This window comes from Lynx rufus, unplaced genomic scaffold, assembly GCF_022079265.1.
Source record: "Lynx rufus isolate CCGP_SWC_20201006 ecotype Redwood Valley unplaced genomic scaffold, mLynRuf1.p SCAF_6, whole genome shotgun sequence".
In the NCBI taxonomy this organism is placed as follows: Eukaryota; Metazoa; Chordata; class Mammalia; order Carnivora; family Felidae; genus Lynx; species Lynx rufus.
This window is the reverse complement of record NW_025814878.1, coordinates 104616830-104635051: the sequence shown is the minus strand read 5'-3', so window position 1 is coordinate 104635051 and position 18222 is coordinate 104616830. Positions and strand designations below refer to the sequence as shown.

The 18222-nt window shown below is 49.6% G+C and overlaps 1 protein-coding gene across 2 annotated transcripts; it reads right to left on the bottom strand.

Moving 5' to 3' along the window:
* Positions 1–123: 123 nt before the first annotated feature.
* On the bottom strand, positions 124–17417 carry MRPS18A (mitochondrial ribosomal protein S18A). Of its 2 annotated transcripts, none has more exons than XM_047101664.1 (6): positions 17306–17417; positions 9466–9497; positions 6517–6624; positions 3718–3841; positions 3408–3477; positions 124–488 (listed from the first exon to the last, which is right to left on the bottom strand). In XM_047101664.1, exons 1-6 carry the CDS (start codon positions 17415–17417, stop codon positions 344–346), a joined length of 591 nt encoding a protein of 196 aa, XP_046957620.1. In that variant the 3' UTR covers positions 124–343. The 2 variants fall into 2 exon arrangements, with proteins under 2 accessions (XP_046957620.1, XP_046957621.1); XM_047101665.1 differs by having other exon boundaries at positions 426–488; positions 3408–3538.
* Positions 17418–18222: the final 805 nt, after the last annotated feature.

Genomic DNA, 18222 nt, shown 5'->3' with positions numbered 1-18222 from the left:
ACACAGGGCTAGGGAACCATCTTGGCCTATCACAAGGGATTAGTGACTCGACGTTCAGTAACTGGCTAGAAATGGGCTCAAGGCCCCTGCACTTCCCAGGCAGTGAGCACACATAACCAGTGGTGGAGTCCATGAGCCTGGTTTATGATATTCTTTTTTGGGAGAACTGCCAGTTATAGGACCACAACTGCTGCTCAGGGACCCTGCCACCCTCCCAGTTCTGTCACCAGGCAGGGTGAGGGCACTGAAGTTGGTCCATTGCCTCCTGTGCCTGCCGTGCCCATTGGAGGAGCTGGGCCAGAGTACAGGAGCTCTGGTCACGTTCTCAGGAAGCTCTGCCCCGTCAGTGATACAGCACCAAAGGCTTTCTTGAGTAGGAGACGTTGTCTTTCAGAAGGGGTGACCCCACAGCCATGCGCACTTTGTTCCAGCGGCGGCCTTTATTATAGATGGGCTTGACGGAGCGGGGAGACCAGCGGGTCAGGTACCTGTGGAGGGAGGGTAGGGAGGTGGCTGTGAGGGCAGTGGCCCATGCTAGAGCTGGGAGAGTGGGTACTGTCTCCTCAGGCCAGAGCCTTTCACCAGTTTCTCTTCTTGAGGAGCAGGGGCTTTTCCTGGGAGCAATGACTGAGTGTGCTGTAAACAGATGGGCTGGGCTCTTGCTGCCTCAAGTGTGTGTGGCCAGGGTCAGGCAGCCCAGGGCCACGCGCTCCCTTGATCTTTATGAGTTGTCAGTGTTTGTGTGTATACTTGCTGGGGGAGGAGGCGGGGGAAGAGGTTGCCCAGAGAGCAGATCATTCCTCTCTGGCCTCAGTCATGGGGAGAGGAGAGGCTGATGTAAGGCCTGGAGGAATCCTTCCCTCTTCCCCACTTGGCTCCCTCTGCCAACCCAGCCTTCCGGGAGCTCCCCTGGGCAGCCATACTGGTGTAGGACCCTTGCCCCTCACCCAACCCATGATGGGAGCCAAGGGTGAGGGCCTGTGGCACAGACCTAGCCCAGGAAGGTTCCTGTAAGCAGGAGGGGGGTGGGGAAAGATGGCTGCCGCCCACAGTCCTTTGGCCTCCTTTGGGGATGGCCAGGGCCCTGACAGTTCCCGGAAAAGTGGCTCATGCCGGCTGGGACTGGGGTTTACTCCATCCAGAATGAAACCTGGATCTTGTCCAGAAAGGCCCACCCTTCATCCTGAAAGCTCAGCTATGGCAAAGCCAGGCTCCTCCCCTGCCTCCACTCGAGGCTGGGGCTCAACCCAGCCACCTCTAGAGACCCTCATATGAGAAACTTTTTCATTAGAAAAAATTAATCACCTTGGTTGAAAATTTTTGGATAAAACTGTAAAAAAAAAAAAAAAAGATTGCTGATTTATACATTTCAGCTGGACTCCCCCGGACCTTGGTTTCCTGCTCTTAGCCTCGTGCAAAGGGATCAGCTCTGAGAGGAAGTAAAAAGCTGTGGGAAGTGCTGGCCCACACTCCAAGTATGGGCAGGGAGGGAAGGGCTCTCCAGTATACTGTCAATGTCAGAGCCCCCATCAGGGAGACTTTTGTGTAGTAGGTGGGGCCCAGGGATGGCCTGTCTATGGCTGGTGGTGCTGGGACAGCAGAAGAGTAAAGGTAAAGGGAGGGGAACACCCGGCAGGTCCCCGAGCTGCCATCTCCCAGTTTTCAGAAGGGGTGAAGAGATGTAGTATGGGAACAGGCCCCCCAAAAGGAATGCTCATTGGGATCAAGGACCCCAGAATATCTTGAGGCTGACCGGGTTCTTCAGAGCTGCTACCCAAAGGCCGTTTCCCCCCTGCCCTGGAGAAACCAGCGGGAAGCCGGGCTTTGGCTAGCCCTGGGCCTGATGCCTGTGCCACATGGAACAGCCAGCTGGCAGGGGGGAGTGCCTAGGTGGCCTCCAGTTAGCTCTCTGGGGAACACTCCAGCTCTAGGAAGAACTGAGGCTCCTTTCTATCTCTCCTGAAGGGGCCAGGGAAGAGGGAAGTGTAGCTCCCCAGGGCCCAGCAGAGCCTGGGCCAGTATAGGACAGCTCAAGGACCTCTGGATGGAATCATAAAGTCCCTTGCAAGGGAATCAAACTCCCTCGTAGTCAGAACTTCCCCTCCCCCCCCCAGAGTGGCCTTTTGCAACTCAAGAGCCCCCACACATCATCAATCCTGTGTCACGTTAAAGGACACCGGATATATGGGAGGGAGCCTGGCCTTGCTTCAAAGGCCTGAGGGCAGGATGGATTGTGTCCTCAGGCCGGCTGCTGTCTCTTTACAAGTCAGAAGGGAGGGTAGGCTCAACCCCCAAATGGTCCAGGAAAGGCAGGAAGAGGTTAATATGATCTGCTCCCCCAGGGCTGCGGGCAAATGACACAGCTAGCAACGTGGGAGGTACAGGTGGAGATGGGCATGGGGCCAGGGTGCTGGTGAGGTGTCAGTGAAGACCCAGCTCTGGCCCTGCACCCCCGGTCCGCTGCCTGGCCTCCCACCCTCTGTGTCTGCCATTTTGTTGGGGATCAGCCTTAGAGGTTCGCTGTGGGTGCGGTGTCTTGCTCTGCTTCAACCATCTTTGGTCCCCTACAGACAGCAGTTATAGTAGCAGCTGGACAGACTGCGGAGGGCAGGGGCTGCTGATGGGGGGGGGGGGGGGGACAAGAAGGAAGACTAAAATCAACTTTATAAACCCAGATCTACTCTCAACAAGGGGGTATCACAGATCTAGGAAGACATGAGTATGGTAAAGGAGCTGTCTGGGAGTGTGAGACAGGAATGTGTTTCTATACCAGAGGGGGCCACCCTGCTTAGGCTGAAAGGCAGACTGATTGATTCCAGGATCTAGGGGCCTTCCTCTCCTCTACATAAGCTCAGGACCTCCCAGGCTGCCATGAACAGCCTTGCAGGTTAACTGCAGGACTCTAGGGAGCGCCATTTGCAATCTGGTCTATGTGGATGCTAAAGCTCTGTAGTGTAGGACGTGCACAGTGGCCCTACCCCAAAGAGCCCTCCCATTTCTAAGGCCTCATTTTGCCCTTTAGTAACCCTAGTGCTGGGATACCGAAGTTTGTAGAAGTGCTCTGACATTCCCATAGCAACTCAGTATGATGTCATAAACAGGGGATTAGCACATTCTAATGCCCAACCAGCAGACCTTCTTACCCTCTTTGCCCCTATGCTAAGTGCCCAGCTGGGGAGGGAAGAGGAGAGAGGCTGAGGCCAGCAGGGGAGGCTCACAGAAGTGTGCACGGCGTCAACCGCAGCGGTGGTGGGTGCTCATGCTGGGAGGGATGGAACGGACAGCCAAGCAGCCCTCTAGCTTTCAGAGCTGTGGGACGAGCTCCAGTAAATGGCTTCCCCAGTGGAATACAGTGAGAGCAGAGGGCCTGCCAAATGCTCCTGGTGCTGACACCCAGGTTTGCTTACCGATTGAGCTGGGGTTTGCTCTTCGGAACAAATCCTTCAGGAAGCCGAGGCCTGTGATTTGGGAACAGACCTGAGTGGAAGCAAGAGCACATGTGGGATGGTCTTGTAGCTCCCTTTGCAGCTCTCGGGTGCTAGAGGGAAAGCCCAGGGGGGGCAGGAAGTTGGCACCAGGTGGTGGGTATAATGAAGACTCTGGATGTCCATTTCTCTTCCAGGAGGGGCTGGAACATGCGGTGGCCAGCGAGGGGTGGGATCGGGGGGATGGCACCTATAGCCCTCTGCCCCTCTTAGCCCCGAGAGGGCATTCTACCTGCCCGGTGTGCCATCTTCACACACTCCTCAATCTTGCGGTGCTCTTCCTGGCACAAGCCTGTGATCCTTCGAGGCAGCATGCCCCCGCAAGGCCGGATGAACTGACTGAGCAGCAGAACATCCTGGTGGAAAGGGAAAACTGCAGACACTCAGCTGGTAGGTGTTTGATATAGGGAACCAGGGCCTTGTGGCCTACAGGGGAGGCCGTCCCACCCCAGCACTCCAGGGGGTTGATGTCTCCCTCAGGAACCAACCTGATACCACACCTTCTATATAGAGCTTTGCACACTGTTCCACCTTTACCCTAACAAAAGTTAAATCCCAACTCGATAAGATTTTCCAACCCATAACCAACTCCAAAGGCTCTCAGCTCCTCCATAAGAATCTTTGATAGATTAGAAAACAAACTCTTCAAGAAGGGTTAATCTTGGGGCACCTGGGTGGCTCAATTTGTTGAGCATTGGACTCTGGATTCAGCTCAGGTCATGATCTTACGGTTCGTAAGACTGAGCCCCATGTTGGGTTCTGTGCTGAGTGTGGAGCCTGCTTAAGATTTTCTCTCTCCCTCTGCCCTCCCCTGCTTGCTCTTAAAAAAAAAAAAAAAAAAGTGGCATTAATCTTTCGAGCACCAGCAGCATCTTTTCTGGTAATGAAACGTCTATTATTCTCCTTGGGTGAGATAGGGGGCACGTCACAGATTTCCACACAAAAGGGAAAGTGGGAAAATGGGTACCATTTCTACCCCAAAGCCTACATGCCATGGGACCAGAATACACACAGACCGCCCCTCCAACCTATGCTCTTCCCTTGGAAGTGCAAGGCAGCATATGAGCCGAGTGGGAGGGGACCAGGGTTGTGAAGTTGAATGCCACATCTTCTTAAGCCCCCTGTGAGCAGATGTGAATGGATCCTCAGGCTTCCTTTGGACTGTGAGACCGCTTTGGACAAGTGAAGGAAACAAGGACAAACAGAGCCAAAATCAAGACCAGAGTTGAGTTCCCCTTCCAACTTTCATAGGGTGGCTGAGGGGGTTAAATAAAAGCTATTACTTCCCGATGGAGATGGCAGCCCCGCCCACCTGAGGGGCCTGGCATGCCAGTCTCAGCAGTCATGTTCCACAAACTGGACTTGCTGCCCTGGCAGGCGCCTCGCTGTATAACCGCAGATTTGTTTTAATCACTGGACAGCTCCTCAGGGACCCGAGCCCCCAATTCCCACCCCTGTAATCTTTAGAATCTGGTGAAAAGAACTTGGATTAGATTATCCAGGACTAATAAACTGGGCCCACAGCCCCAGCCCCCCCACTGCAGGCTGCCAAGCAAGCAGACAGCTTTGTGCAGCTCAGGCTAACATTGTCCTGAGTGGAAAGGGGTAAAAGGAAAACAACTTTAGCCTTTACCTCGGAGGGGATTGGATTTCTTCTGCTGGATAAACACAGCCAAATCCATTTCCTGGAAACGGCTGGTAGAAAGAGTGCCCCATGGTGGTTAGGCAGGTGTGGGCTTCACTTCCCCATTTTCAGCTGGGATTCTAAGTATGGACACAACCCCACTAACTTCATGTCACAAGAAGCTGTCAACACTGCTCCGTGACCTGCAGGCTTCCGATTACTTCAGGCAGTTATGAGCAGAAGGGCCCAGGGCAGAGTGAAAGGAGCCCCCCTCCCTGCTGAGTGGCCCGGAGCCAAGGCTCCCGGCCCAGGAGATTAGTCGGGTCATTCTGTTCAGATCCCATGGGCATGTGGCCTCTCCTGCTCTTACCACCTGACCGGGATCTCTGCCCTTAGTCATCCCATTCCACAGAGGGGCACAGGGACAACTTGCAGGTCAAATTGGCCCAGAGCCTGAATCACCTGAAAGCTAAAAATAGGGTGCTTAATGTCACCAATAGAACTCTGAAGGACAAGTATGGATTTTTCTAGGGCTGCGTCCCTTCCCCCAAGACCTCCCTGTTTCTAGAGAGGATGGTGAACAGCAGTCAGGATAGTGGGCTCTGCCTGGGTTTTGTATCCCTAGAGTTTATATCCTGGCTCTGATACTAGCTGGGTGAACTGAGGCAAATTCATCAACTTTTTCATGCCTCGAATTTCCTCATCTAGAAAACAAGGGTGAAAAAAATACCTATTTCACAGGGATATTGTGAAAGCTAAGTGAATTAAGACATGTAAATGCTTACAACAGTGCCTGACATGGAGCCTGCACTCAGTGCGGGTTACGTCTTGTTGTTATTCACCATTATCACCTTTCCGTGGAGACAACAGCTCTAGAAGAGCTGGAGCGAACAGGAGCCTTTATAGCTTCGTATGGAAAGAGACAGTAATGTGTCCCCAGAGCATAGTGAGGACTCTCCAAATATACCCTCCTAAGAAAAGGCAAAAAGTCAAATCTAGATCCTGATTTCATCCCCTTGGGAACACGCCCTGCAAGACTGGGTTACAGGGCCCTGGTGGTCTGAACTGTATGCAACCAGACCATGATCTAAGTTAGTGACTCTCAACCCTGGCTACACATTAGGATCACCCTGGGAGCTTTAAAAAATCATGATGGCCAGGCTCCACCCCAGACCAATGGAATCAGTGTCTGGGGCGGGGCTGGTTTTTTTTTTTTTTTTTTTTTTTTAAGCTCCCTGGCACAGCCAGGGTTGAGAGCCATTGAACAAAATGCTCCTGTCTTTGGTGGCTCCATGAGATGCAGTGGCTGGCGGGTTGGGTTGGGGTTGGGGAGTGGGGATGCTGCTTAAGTGAACCAGGGACCATGACCTCCATGACATGCATAACCGAGTGTCTGAGTAGACTCACCTCATAGCCATACTTGTGTTTCAGGTTCCACCGGCAGATGGGGCACTGGCCAGTGGGGTTAGGGGGGTTTGGACTTTCCTTGGGAGTCCCTGTCATCCGGCCTTCAATCTAGGAGGCAGAGAAAGAGAGCCAGTGAGGAGAAGGCCACGTGGGGCTTCAGATCCTTGAGCAACCCCCAAAATGGTGAGATGCTGGGGAAAGTTCATCTCTGGGGACCTGTGGGAGTGGCTGATAGGTCTCTCCACCCGAACTGTGCTGGTGGTTCTGCAGCTTTTGTATACTGGGCCTTAGGGGTGGCCAGAGACACACGGTGGCATGTAAGAGTAGTGGCAATTAGACTTAATGTTGATGGCAAGAGGGAGGGGTTTGCTTTATCAGCTGAACACCATCTTCCCTTCCTCAAACAAAACAAAACAAAGCAAAAGAAAACACCAGAACATCATGTTTCGTGCTTTGGGAAAAAGTAATAAATGCATATGCTAAGAAGTTTCAAACTGTGCAGGGATACACAGTTAAAAAGAAGTCTCCCTCCCATCCCACATATCCTTCTCAGAGGAAAGTGCCATTTCCAGCTTCATCTTACAGAGGTAAGTCTATGCCAGTGGTTCTCCACCAGGCAGGATTTTGCCCCCCAGGGGATGTGGGACAATGTCTGAGACATTTTATCAACATTTATTTATTTTTTTTGGGACAGAGAGAGACAGAGCATGAATGGGGGAGGGGCAGAGAGAGAGGGAGACACAGAATCGGAAACAGGCTCCAGGCCCTGAGCCATCAGCCCAGAGCCTGACGCGGGGCTCGAACTCACGGACCGTGAGATCGTAACCTGGCTGAAGTCGGATGCTTAACCGACTGCGCCACCCAGGCGCCCCTGTCTGAGACATTTTAGATTGCCACAGCTGGGGGATGGGGTGCTACTGGCATCTAGCTGGGAAGCTGCTAACTGTGCTACAAGGCACAGAACAGCCCCCACAACAGATTTAGCCAGCCCCAAATGCCAACAGCACTGAGGCTGAGAAAGCCTGGTCTATGCCTCTACAAGCAGGTATCGTGTACCCTCCTGCTTTTTCTCTCTTTTTAAAACACACGTGGGAAGATACACTCCCCCGCCTTCCTCCTTGCTTTCATCATTTTGGATGCCACCTTTCAAATCCTGCTGAGGCCACGTGTGCAATGACCTCCGCCATTGCTGCTGTATCCTGTGACACAGCCTTGGAATTAATAAGCCAATGATCTGGGAGGCAGCTCTGATTACAAGAGGGGGAGTTTAGAAAACCTTGCTGATTGAGGCCATGGATTATGAGAGCGAGGCTGGGCTCTGGGAGGAAAGCAATACTGTCTCCTGGGGGAGAACTGGCAAAAGGGAAAGGGGGCTGGATGCAATGCAAGGCTGTGCGGGCACTGCTACCTAACTTTATACCAAGGCTACCACAGCCATGCCAGAAATGGAGAAGTGCATTGGGGAAAACGTGGAGACGCATGGTAGGTCTTGGGAGGAAGTTAAGGCGGACCTGACGGGGGAGAGAGCTAACATTTATTGACTCCCCACTGTATGCCTGGCTCTGTGCTAATAATGGTTCACATGTATCACCCCATTTCACCCCTATGACCTAGTGAGGGAAGCATCATAATATTATTTTATAGATGAAGACAGTGAGACCCAGAAAGTGAGCAGTACCCAAAGTTAGCCAGGGGTCTCACAGTGCCACAGTGTCTCCACGTTTATTTTGCAAATAGCAAATTCACGCTCCATATGGAAAAACACTCCATATTCAAAGGTCAGATATATTTTTCTCCACCAGCATGGAGTTTCTAGGGTGAATGCTTGTTTTGGCTTTGAATAAGGGAACCAAAAGAGGTGCCCAGAGGGATGGGAGCCCCCTAAAAAGAACTGTTTTGAGGTTAACCAGTGAAAAGCTGGAGGAAGTATTCTGGGGAAGACCCAAAGAGGGAACCCAAAGAGGGCTTGTCCTGGGGATAAGACTGCCTTGAGGAGGATCAAGCGTGGCTGGCTGCCAGAAGGGTTAAATCCCTGGTTGACATGGAAGTTAGAGGCTTCTGGGAGCTCTGTGGAGTAGTTGAGGGTTTCTTGGAAGCATGGCAGGCCATGTGAAAACAACGTTGTCTTTTAGGGATTATAGGATAATCTAGGCCCCATGACTCCCCGAGGAAGGGAGGTGAGATGGGCCTACTGAGGGAAAGGGGGGAGTAGGTGGATGAAGAATCATTCTAACTACTTAACCAACAGACAAGCCAGCGCACTAGCTAGAGAGCCCAGGGCCCAGACAGTGTCACCTTTTAACTGTGTCACTTAAGAAGTAGCTTGGTCATTCTAGGCAGGAAAGAAAGGGACTGAGATCCAGGCTCCCACCATGGGTCAGCTTATTTGGGCTTTCCAGTCTCACCACTGCCTTAGTTTCCCCTTTAGAAAACTGATTAATCACCCACCAAAGAACGTATCAACAAAGACCTCTGAGACCTTGTCATACAAAATGCCACTTTAATCAAATAACAGAGGCCTCAGTCCAGGCACAGTGACCGTTTCTGATTCAACCACTACAGTGCACAGCTTGAAAAATGGTAGACTGGGGCACCTGGGTGGCGCCGTCGGTTAAGCGTCCGACTTCAGCCAGGTCACGATATCGCGGTCCGTGAGTTCGAGCCCCGCGTCAGGCTCTGGGCTGATGGCTCAGGGCCTGGAGCCTGCTTCCGATTCTGTGTCTCCCTCTCTCTCTGCCCCTCCCCCGTTCATGCTCTGTCTCTCTCTGTCCCAAAATAAATAAACGTTGAAAAAAAAAAAGAAAAAAAAAATGGTAGACTGTGGGATTTATGATGACAGAGGGAGCTGCTCCTGAAGCCAGGAGTCCAGTTTGGGCCTCCATCCATCTGTCCCTCCCAGGCAGCTACAAGCATTAAAGAGGCTGTAGTGGCCAGCTCAATGATACTTACTATAGTTGTCTTCCCTTCTTGGATCTCCACCACTACAGAGATAAAGGGGAAAAATTAGGTCAGCCATTTAATAAGGAACAGGGAGTTTCAAATAATAGCTCAAATTCTACACATGCAGAAAAACGGAGCTTTCAGTCTGCACTCTCCCACTATCCCCACCTGGAAGAGAAAAGGGTACAGGGTTCACCTCCAAGTGCCCTTGAGGCTAGGTGGGGACAAGCCTAGATCCCCAAGTAATATCATCTCTCTGGGATTAAGGGTCTCCACATTGTTTTTGTTATTCTGAGCCAAAATTCATCTTGGTTCTAAACCAGGGGAATTGGCAAGATCCTACCCTACCATGCCTAGCGATGTGACCTCAGAGGTGAGGTGGGGGTGGGGACAGAAGCATCTAAAAGGTCTTCAAAAGTACCTACTGCATGTGTCCTTTCGTGACAAGAATCAGACAAACATGGCTTCTGACCCTGACGTTTCAGACACAGGACTGAACTAATGCTGTGCCAGCGGCCCCACAGCAGACAAGCAGATGGCACTCCCAGAACTCAGCCTGGGAAGCCGGGTTACAGCTGTATGAGGCAGCGGTGTGACTTAACTCCTCTGTCCTTCTCCACTCCTCTCCTGCAGGGTTGCACCTTTGCTGTATGTACACTGGAGAGGGTGGTGGGGGAGAGGGCCCTGCAGACGCTGGTCCAGGCTGAGTTTTCAGGAGAGCACTGCAATTCCAGACAGAGCTCTCCACCTGTTAAGGTCTGAGGCAGTCAGAAGAAAACTTGAGGGCAAGACAGTAAGTCACACACACATCCATCAGGCTGTATGTATTTACTCCTGGTGTACTCAACCAGGATGCAGAATGACAACTTCAACAATATTCAAAGAAGAACCAAGCCCATGGTGCATGTTCGGCAAACATGATCAAACAAAGTTCTTGGAGGGGCGCCTGGGTGGCTCAGTCGGTTAAGCCTCCGACTTCTTCGGCTCAGGTCATGATCTCGTGGTTCAGGAGTTCAAGCCCCGCATCGGGCTCTGTGCTGACAGGTCGGAGCCTGGAGCCTGCTTTGGATTCTGTGTCTCCCTCTCTCTGCCCCTTCCCTGCTCACACTGTCTCTCTCTCAAAAATAAACATTAAAAAAAAAAAAAGTTCTTGGAGATTCTTCCTTGTTCTCCCAGTTTCTTTAGAAAGAGAGAAACCATTGCCATTAGCATAGGAACTGGTACACAGCACATGCTCAATAAATGCTAGCTAGCATCAAGACCACGAAGTACTTGTCATGGTTCCCTTCTGGCTGCTAATTACTGTCACTGAAAACTTCGGTCCACTTAGCTAGACTGCAAATTGTCTCCCTAAATACTAAAACTGGATTTTAACCTCAGCTTGGCTACCATAATGAGTTTTACTCAGCTTCAGCCAAGGCAAGGAGTAGTGCAGATTAGAGAGAGCCTAAGGTTGTTCCTCACGTTAAGAATCTAGTGAAGGGTCGCTTGGGTGGCTCAGTCGGTTAAGTGTCCGACTTCGGCTCAGGTCATGATCTTGCGGTTGGCGGGTTTGAGCCCGACACCAGGCTCTGTGCTGACAGCTCAGATCCTGGAGCCTGCTTCAGGTTCTGTGTCTCCCTCTCTCTCTCCCCCTCCCCCACTCCTGCTCTGTCTCTCTCAAAAATAAATAAACATTAAAAAAAAAATCTAGTGAAAATTATGGATCTTTTCCTGGAAACACGCTGATGAGCATACAATCAGACGTAGACTTCAGGAGGCTCAGACCCCTGAAGCTGTGTACCCAAATGGTAATGCTGTTTTCATTCAGTGGTGGCAGTACGTGAATTTATTCTCTTTATGCCTGTCCATATTTTCTAAAGTTTCTAAAATAAACACGTACTGCTTTTGCAATAAATAATAAACAAGAAAAAGAGAGAAAGAGAATGTCTAAGAAAAAAATGAGGCAATTCTAACTCAACTGGAGGCCCAGGGCAGCATCTGTGATCACTGAGTTCTGTGACCAACACCTAATTGGACACAGACTGTCTGGAATTGTCCCCCATTTGTTTTTTGGGCAAGACCATTCAGAAAGACTCATTACTCCAAAACGACCAACCTGAGAGCCCCTCAATGTTCCCACTCCAGATACACAAAGGAGTAATGATGGCCAGAAAGGCCCTGAGGCTTCCTCCAGAACACTGTAGTTACTAATCCATTTTCTCCCTGTAAAAGAAAATGCGTCACCCCACACACGGATCTACTTGTTCAGAACAGAGACCAGCCTAAGCGGGACGTGGGTGAGACTCAGACTGATGCTCAGTCAGGAGGCCAGCACAGCTGCAGGGAGACGGTCACTGGAACGTGTCAATGTACAAACGCGGGGGGAGCAGAAAAAGGACTCAGCCCCAGCTCAGCAGGGCTTCCAGGCACCCCGGAAACTTTGCAAAAACCAACTTGGGAGGGGGGCAGAGAGCAACCAAATCTAAGCAGCAACAGGTGAGGGGCAAGTTTTTAATAATCCCGGTAGGAAACAAAAGGAGAGACACATTCTGATACACCCAAGCCAGCAGAACGATGTCTTGAAACATGAAGCGGATAAACATGTGGTTCCCCTCTCTGTGGAGGCACTTGGGTCCTAACCATGAGGTAAACAAATCTAACAGAACACACATCACTCCCGGCAAAGAACCAAACCCTGAAGTCATCTCATTGGCCCCTGGAAGAGAGATCAAAAGCCTGTGGCCAGCTCCCCACACAGCAACCCTGAGCCAGTGAATCATCTTACTATAATCCAGTGGGTAAAACAATAGGCAGATGCTTATCTTATGCAGACAACTTGTCAAACCAGAAGGAATGACCCGAGAACTCTTGCAGGATTGAGAGTGATCAGGGCTGTGTCTCAGTGCACGGGCAGGAGGCCTGGCTGGAGCCTGAAGAGGCCCCTAGCAGATTTTAAGCCTCCGAAAACAGGAGATAGGAATCAAAATAGTATTGATTTTCAGTGTGCATACAAAAACAAGTCAAAACCAAACAAACCCTGAGATCCATTTTGTCCCTGACCTCCTCTCCGTTCAAGATGGGGATGGCCATGAAAAGCTGGACTAAGAGGTTTAGGTACTAACGGAAAACTTGTTTAGAAAAAGATGGAATCACCCTTGTGCTCTGAGGTGTGGCTATTATCAAGTAAACTAAGGAAAGACATGAAGCAGTTTTCTAAACTGGAATTAGGGGTCGAATCTTCTAAGATAGGCACTTCTCATACACATCAAATCATCCGTCCCATGTGAGTGAGACAACACAAGTTGCTGAGCACCTGTGGAGGGTACAGCCCTGCTCTACCTACTGTGGAGAATTAGAACAGAACAGGAAGACAGTCTTTGGCCTAGAGGAGAAAAAGGAATGAAACCAAGTATGGGAACTTCACTACAATAAAAGTCCATGCCTTGTAAAGAGGTCCTTTGAGTACTTCAATAAATACTCGCCTAGGATGGAATCCAAGATAACTGAATTATAACAGTTGAGAGCAAACAGCGCTGTGGTGAGATTGCAGTGAACACAGAAAGACCGTGATGGCCACATAAACACAGACACAGTGAACTGCGGCAGTATAAAGACTCAACTGTTTAGTAAAGTTGGAAGGAGGACCCATGAATGATGTGGAGGGCGCTGCCACAGCAAGTGCCCAGAGACCAAGTCCTTCTTGGACAGGAGCCATGGAAACCAAGTCCCAAGCACAGTATTACAGAACGGAGTCACTGATGGCTAACAGGCGGCACTTACAAGTCTTAGGGCAGGGCCAGGGAGTCGAGTGGGGGTTTGGGATGTGTGGCAGCACTTCTGGCTATTGACTACTTTTCTCAAACTCCTTCCCCACTCCCTTTTGTTCATCTTTAGTTCTGTTACCAAAGTTTTTTTTTTTTTTAATTTTTTATGTATAGATTTTTTTTTAAACGTTTTATTTATTTTTGAGACAGAGAGAAACAGAGCATGAATGGGGCAGGGGCAGAGAGAGAGGGAGACACAGAATTGGAAGCAGGCTCCAGGCTCTGAGCCATCAGCCCAGAGCCCGACGCGGGGCTCGAACTCACAGACCACGAGATCGTGACTTCAGCCGAAGTCGGATGCTTAACCGACTGAGCCACCCAGGCGCCCCTGTTACCAAAGTTTTCTGATTCCCTAATCACCTAGCCTGTTCTTTTCCCTTGGACCTCTGATGGGAATGTCCCTGTGTATTACACTTTACTATGCTTTTTCCACTAGCAGGCTACTCTGGACTATGTCCCTTCAAGTCTGGAAAGCCCCCAACTCACACACTCGTCTCTTAAAGCTTTTAGCTATAGAGATGTCCACTTGACATGCACATCCTTGTCTGAATTGCTAAGTCCTCCAGAAAACCCCTTAGCTAACTGGAAAAGATGAAGAAAATTCCCTCAGCCTTTACTCATTTCAACATACTCTGCACTAGTTTCTGATAGATGATTATTATTCATTCAGATAGTCACGTCTGTTTATTTTTCTTGTTTTAAATACATTTCCTTCCCACGGGGCGCCTGGGTGGCTCAGTCAGTTGAGTGCCCAACTCTTGGTTTCAGCTCAGGTCATGGTATCATGGTTTGTGGGGTTCGAGCCCTGCATTGGGCTCCATGCTGACAGTGCGGAGCCTGCTTGGGATTCTCTCTCACCCTCTCTCTCTCTGCCTCTCCCCCACTCGCTCTTTCTCTCAAAAATAAATAAACTTAAAATAAAAAAAAAATTTAAATACATTTCCTTCCCAAGAGTGATAAGGCAGGAATGAGATCTAACACAATCTTTCCCATAAAAAGTACTAATGGTCCTCGGCGAGTTAAGTGATGAGAGTTTTCACTGGGGGAGAACCACAGGGAAGCCCTTCTGTCGAGTAGCCCAGTGATATTAATGGTGGAGAGGGAAGAGTGCTGGCTCTACTTTGAGGCCATCACTTACTAGCTGTGTGAGCTTGGGCAGCTACTGAACTCCTCTAGGCCAGATTTTCTCATTGTAAAAATGTCAGTAATATCCACCTGTAAGAACTGTTGAGAAGGGGGTGCCTGGGTGGCTCAGTCGGTTAAGTGTCCGACTTCGGCTCAGGTCATGATCTCATGGCTTGTGATTTTGAGCCCTGTGTCAGGCTCTGTGCTGACGGTCAGAGCCTGGAGCTTGCTTTGGATTCTGTGTCTCCGTCTCTCTCTGCTTCTTCCTTCTTGCACTCTGTCTCTGTCTCTCTCAAGAACAAACATTAAAAAAAAAATTGAGAAGACTGAATAAATGTATGTGGAAAACCTAGCACAGTGCTTGCAGCAGGGCGCATACTAAACCACAATTTCCATTTTTATCTTCCTTCACTTTTGCTTTTTCCAGGATCTTTTTTGCTTTTTTTGTGTCCCTCTTATCAACCTTAAACCAGCAGCACAACTAACATTTCAGCCCAGGCTGTCCTTTGCTGGGGATGCCATCCTGTGCACTGGATGTTTCGCAGCATCCCTGGCCTCTACCCACCAAATGCCAGGACTACCAGTTGTGACAACCAAAAGTGTTTCTAGACATTGCCAAATGTTCCCTGGGGGACAAAACTGCCCCTGGTTGAGAACCACTGCTTTGGCCTGAGAGTCTCTACAGGCAAGTGTTGGGTGTTCATGAACTCTGCCTATAATTAGGGAGTACTGTCTGATACTCTAAAAAGTAGGATGAGTATTTTCAGCAAAACACCCAGCTTCCTCCCCACAACTTTATTTTATTTTTTTTTTTTTTAAATTTTTTTTTTTTTTCAACGTTTATTTATTTTTGGGACAGAGAGAGACAGAGCATGAACGGGGGAGGGGCAGAGAGAGAGGGAGTCACAGAGTCGGAAACAGGCTCCAGGCTCCGAGCCATCAGCCCAGAGCCCGACGCGGGGCTCGAACCCACGGACCGCGAGATCGTGACCTGGCTGAAGTCGGACGCCCAACCGACTGCGCCACCCAGGCGCCCCCCTCCCCACAACTTTAAATAGTGTATCAAGACAAAGCGGTTTCATTTAAAGGCTTTGAAGACAGGTGGTTCTCAAGCAGAATAAAGAATATGGTAATGCCTTTATGTAAGGTCACATGATTCAATGATTTAGCTTTTAGGTCTGACGGCAAGTAACACCAAAGAGTTACCAACCCAGATATTTATGGAGAGAAAGAGTTCAAAGACCAATCTGATTATACAGTCCATCATTTCACAAAATCTCCAGCTGAAAAATTTGAATCTCAAATACTCTTTTGTAAACAAACAAACCCTGATCAGGAATCAGGAAACCCTGATTCCTCTCGTACATTCTCTGGAAACATGGCAAAAAACTGTTTTCAACTTTCAATTTCACAATGGATATGTAAACAGCAGCTATTAGAGCCTGATGCTTGGTAGACACTCTCAAAAATCTTATGGGTATATGCTTATTGTGCAGCATGGGTAGAGATGAAACATCTTACCAAGTCCTTCTGTCATCAGCATGATCTCTTTGGTACCTTTCTTTATTAATGGATTAGTTTATCTAATGTTAACCAGGCAGTATCTGAATTATGTTGTTCTTTCTAGTAAATGTTCCATTTTCCCTTCACAGCTAAGTTCTTCTAACATACCTATTTCTGTTTCTTCATGAGATCTCTCTTTGATTTCCCCAAACTGGGACCCCCCTCACCTCCCCTGAATCTGCGAGCTGGAGGCCAAGCCCAGCTAGCTGGGGCCAGGCCTACCAGGAGCCCGGTCTGCCACTGCTGTCTGAAAACTAAAAAGAGACCCTTTCTGAGACAAATCCAATGGACGCTTCATTTGGTTCTTCTTTTTGAACTTTTCTGTTCCCTCTGACAATAAGGATTACCCTTTCCCTCTGGATACCTTTCAGCTTTGAAGGATACGTCGGCCAATACTATGCCAGAATCTTAAAAAACAAAAACAAAAACCAGTATCACTTCTTTTGCACACCACTCCTCCTTTCCTGCTTCCAGCAATGCACAAAGGAAGGCTATGTCCCAAAAGACCTTTTCACTCTCTGCCAGTCCATCCTTTTTTTACAAAGCCTGTTCAAGGCACATTCCCCTCAGTAAAACTTCCAATTGGGTTTCTGTTTCTAGTAACCAAATCTCCCTATATTTAGTCATGTAAAAACTTGCATTTGTTGGAGCATATACATATCATCTCATTATAACCTAACTTCTCAGAAAAGGGGCTGTATCTTTTCTTTTTCCAGACAGAATTCCTTGACAATTTGAAGTCCAGTACTTGGCCTTCTGTAAGCTCTCAGTTCAATGCTGGAAGCAGGCTGCCTTTCCAGACTTACGATTATAGAAAAGGAGAACCACCATCTAGCATGTGTCTGCTTCAAGCTGTTCGGTGGCTTTTCCACCTTAGCTTCCACTTCTCTGGGAGACTAGCGGCCAGGGCGGAAAAAGCCGCCATCAGAACACAGCATTTTCGGATGAGAAACTGGGGAGGGTAGCCACATGTCCTTCGCTCATGGTTCAGGGATTTTTTTTTTTTTTTTAAACGAGGGAGGCAGCAGCTGGGAGAATACGGAAATCAAAACTAACATGCAGACGTTTACCGAAAACTTTTCTGAACCTCGGGACAGGTTTCTTCCTGCCCTGCTAACTAAGCAGGCCTTTCTTTCCGTCCTCCCCTACTAGTGAGAACACTTGCGAGCAGTGGGAAGTCAAGATAATAGCCTCAGGGTCTGGAAAGTGCTTCCAAGCACCCCCAGAGCGCCTGCATCCACGGCGTTTCAGAACCGCGCTAAGGAAAGGGAGGGAGGGGCGTATGGAGGCTGAGGGAAGCAACCTCCCCCGCTCTTTCCCTCAACGTTGGAAGGTAGCCGGGACCCAGGACTCACCTTCCCTGAACCCGCGAGCTGGAGGCCGAGCCCAGCAGGTCGCGACTGGAGCAGCCAGGAGCCCTCGGAGCAGCCGTCCACAAGGATACACCAGCACATTGAGAGCCGCCATCTTGAAAATTAACGGTGACCGCTAGTGCACTTCCGCTTCCGGAACGGCGCGCGCGCAGCCGCAATGGTGAGCAGGAAGTGTGCGGCTGTGGGAGTCTCGCCCCGGTACCCTTGAATTTGTAGCTTCCTCGCCTCTCCGGCTTGGGGCTAAGCCTGGAGCCCTGTGTGAAGCCTGAGTCATTCCGAGGGTCCTGGGCAGGTGTTCTAGTTCTCATATGCCAGTCCTCGAAGTCTCAAGGTCTCTTTCGTTCCCTGACAGGTTTTCTTTGTAAAATCACATACACTACACCTATTTCCTTAAAGCTTTTAAAATTCATATGCGGATTTTTTTGCTTCTTGTGGGTGGGGGTAGGCCTGTACAATAGAGGTTGAAATGGTTAGGACTCCGGTTCTGGAACATCAGGTATCAGGTAGATCTGGCATAGAATTAATTCCTCCCTTCTCCATCAATCTCTCCTCCAACCCCAATACACACTTGCCTTTCATTCTCCTATATTTAACACTTCCCTTTGGCCTCAGAGCCTTCGTATAGCTATTTCTTCTGCCTGCTCTTTGGCCCCCTGGTAAAACTCCTGCTTATTTCTCCTGCTCAAAATTCACTTCCACATTAGAGTCTTCCTTAACAGGGGTTACTGGCTCTCAGCGCTAGATAACTCCATTTTAGTACTTGGCACAGACGCGGTTTTACATCTATTTGTTTAATATTGTCTCTCCACCAAACTGTAAGCTCCACGAAGGCAGGGATATTGTGTTGTTGTTGTTGTTGTTGTTGTTGTTTTGACTTCTATCTCCAGCAATTAGCGCAG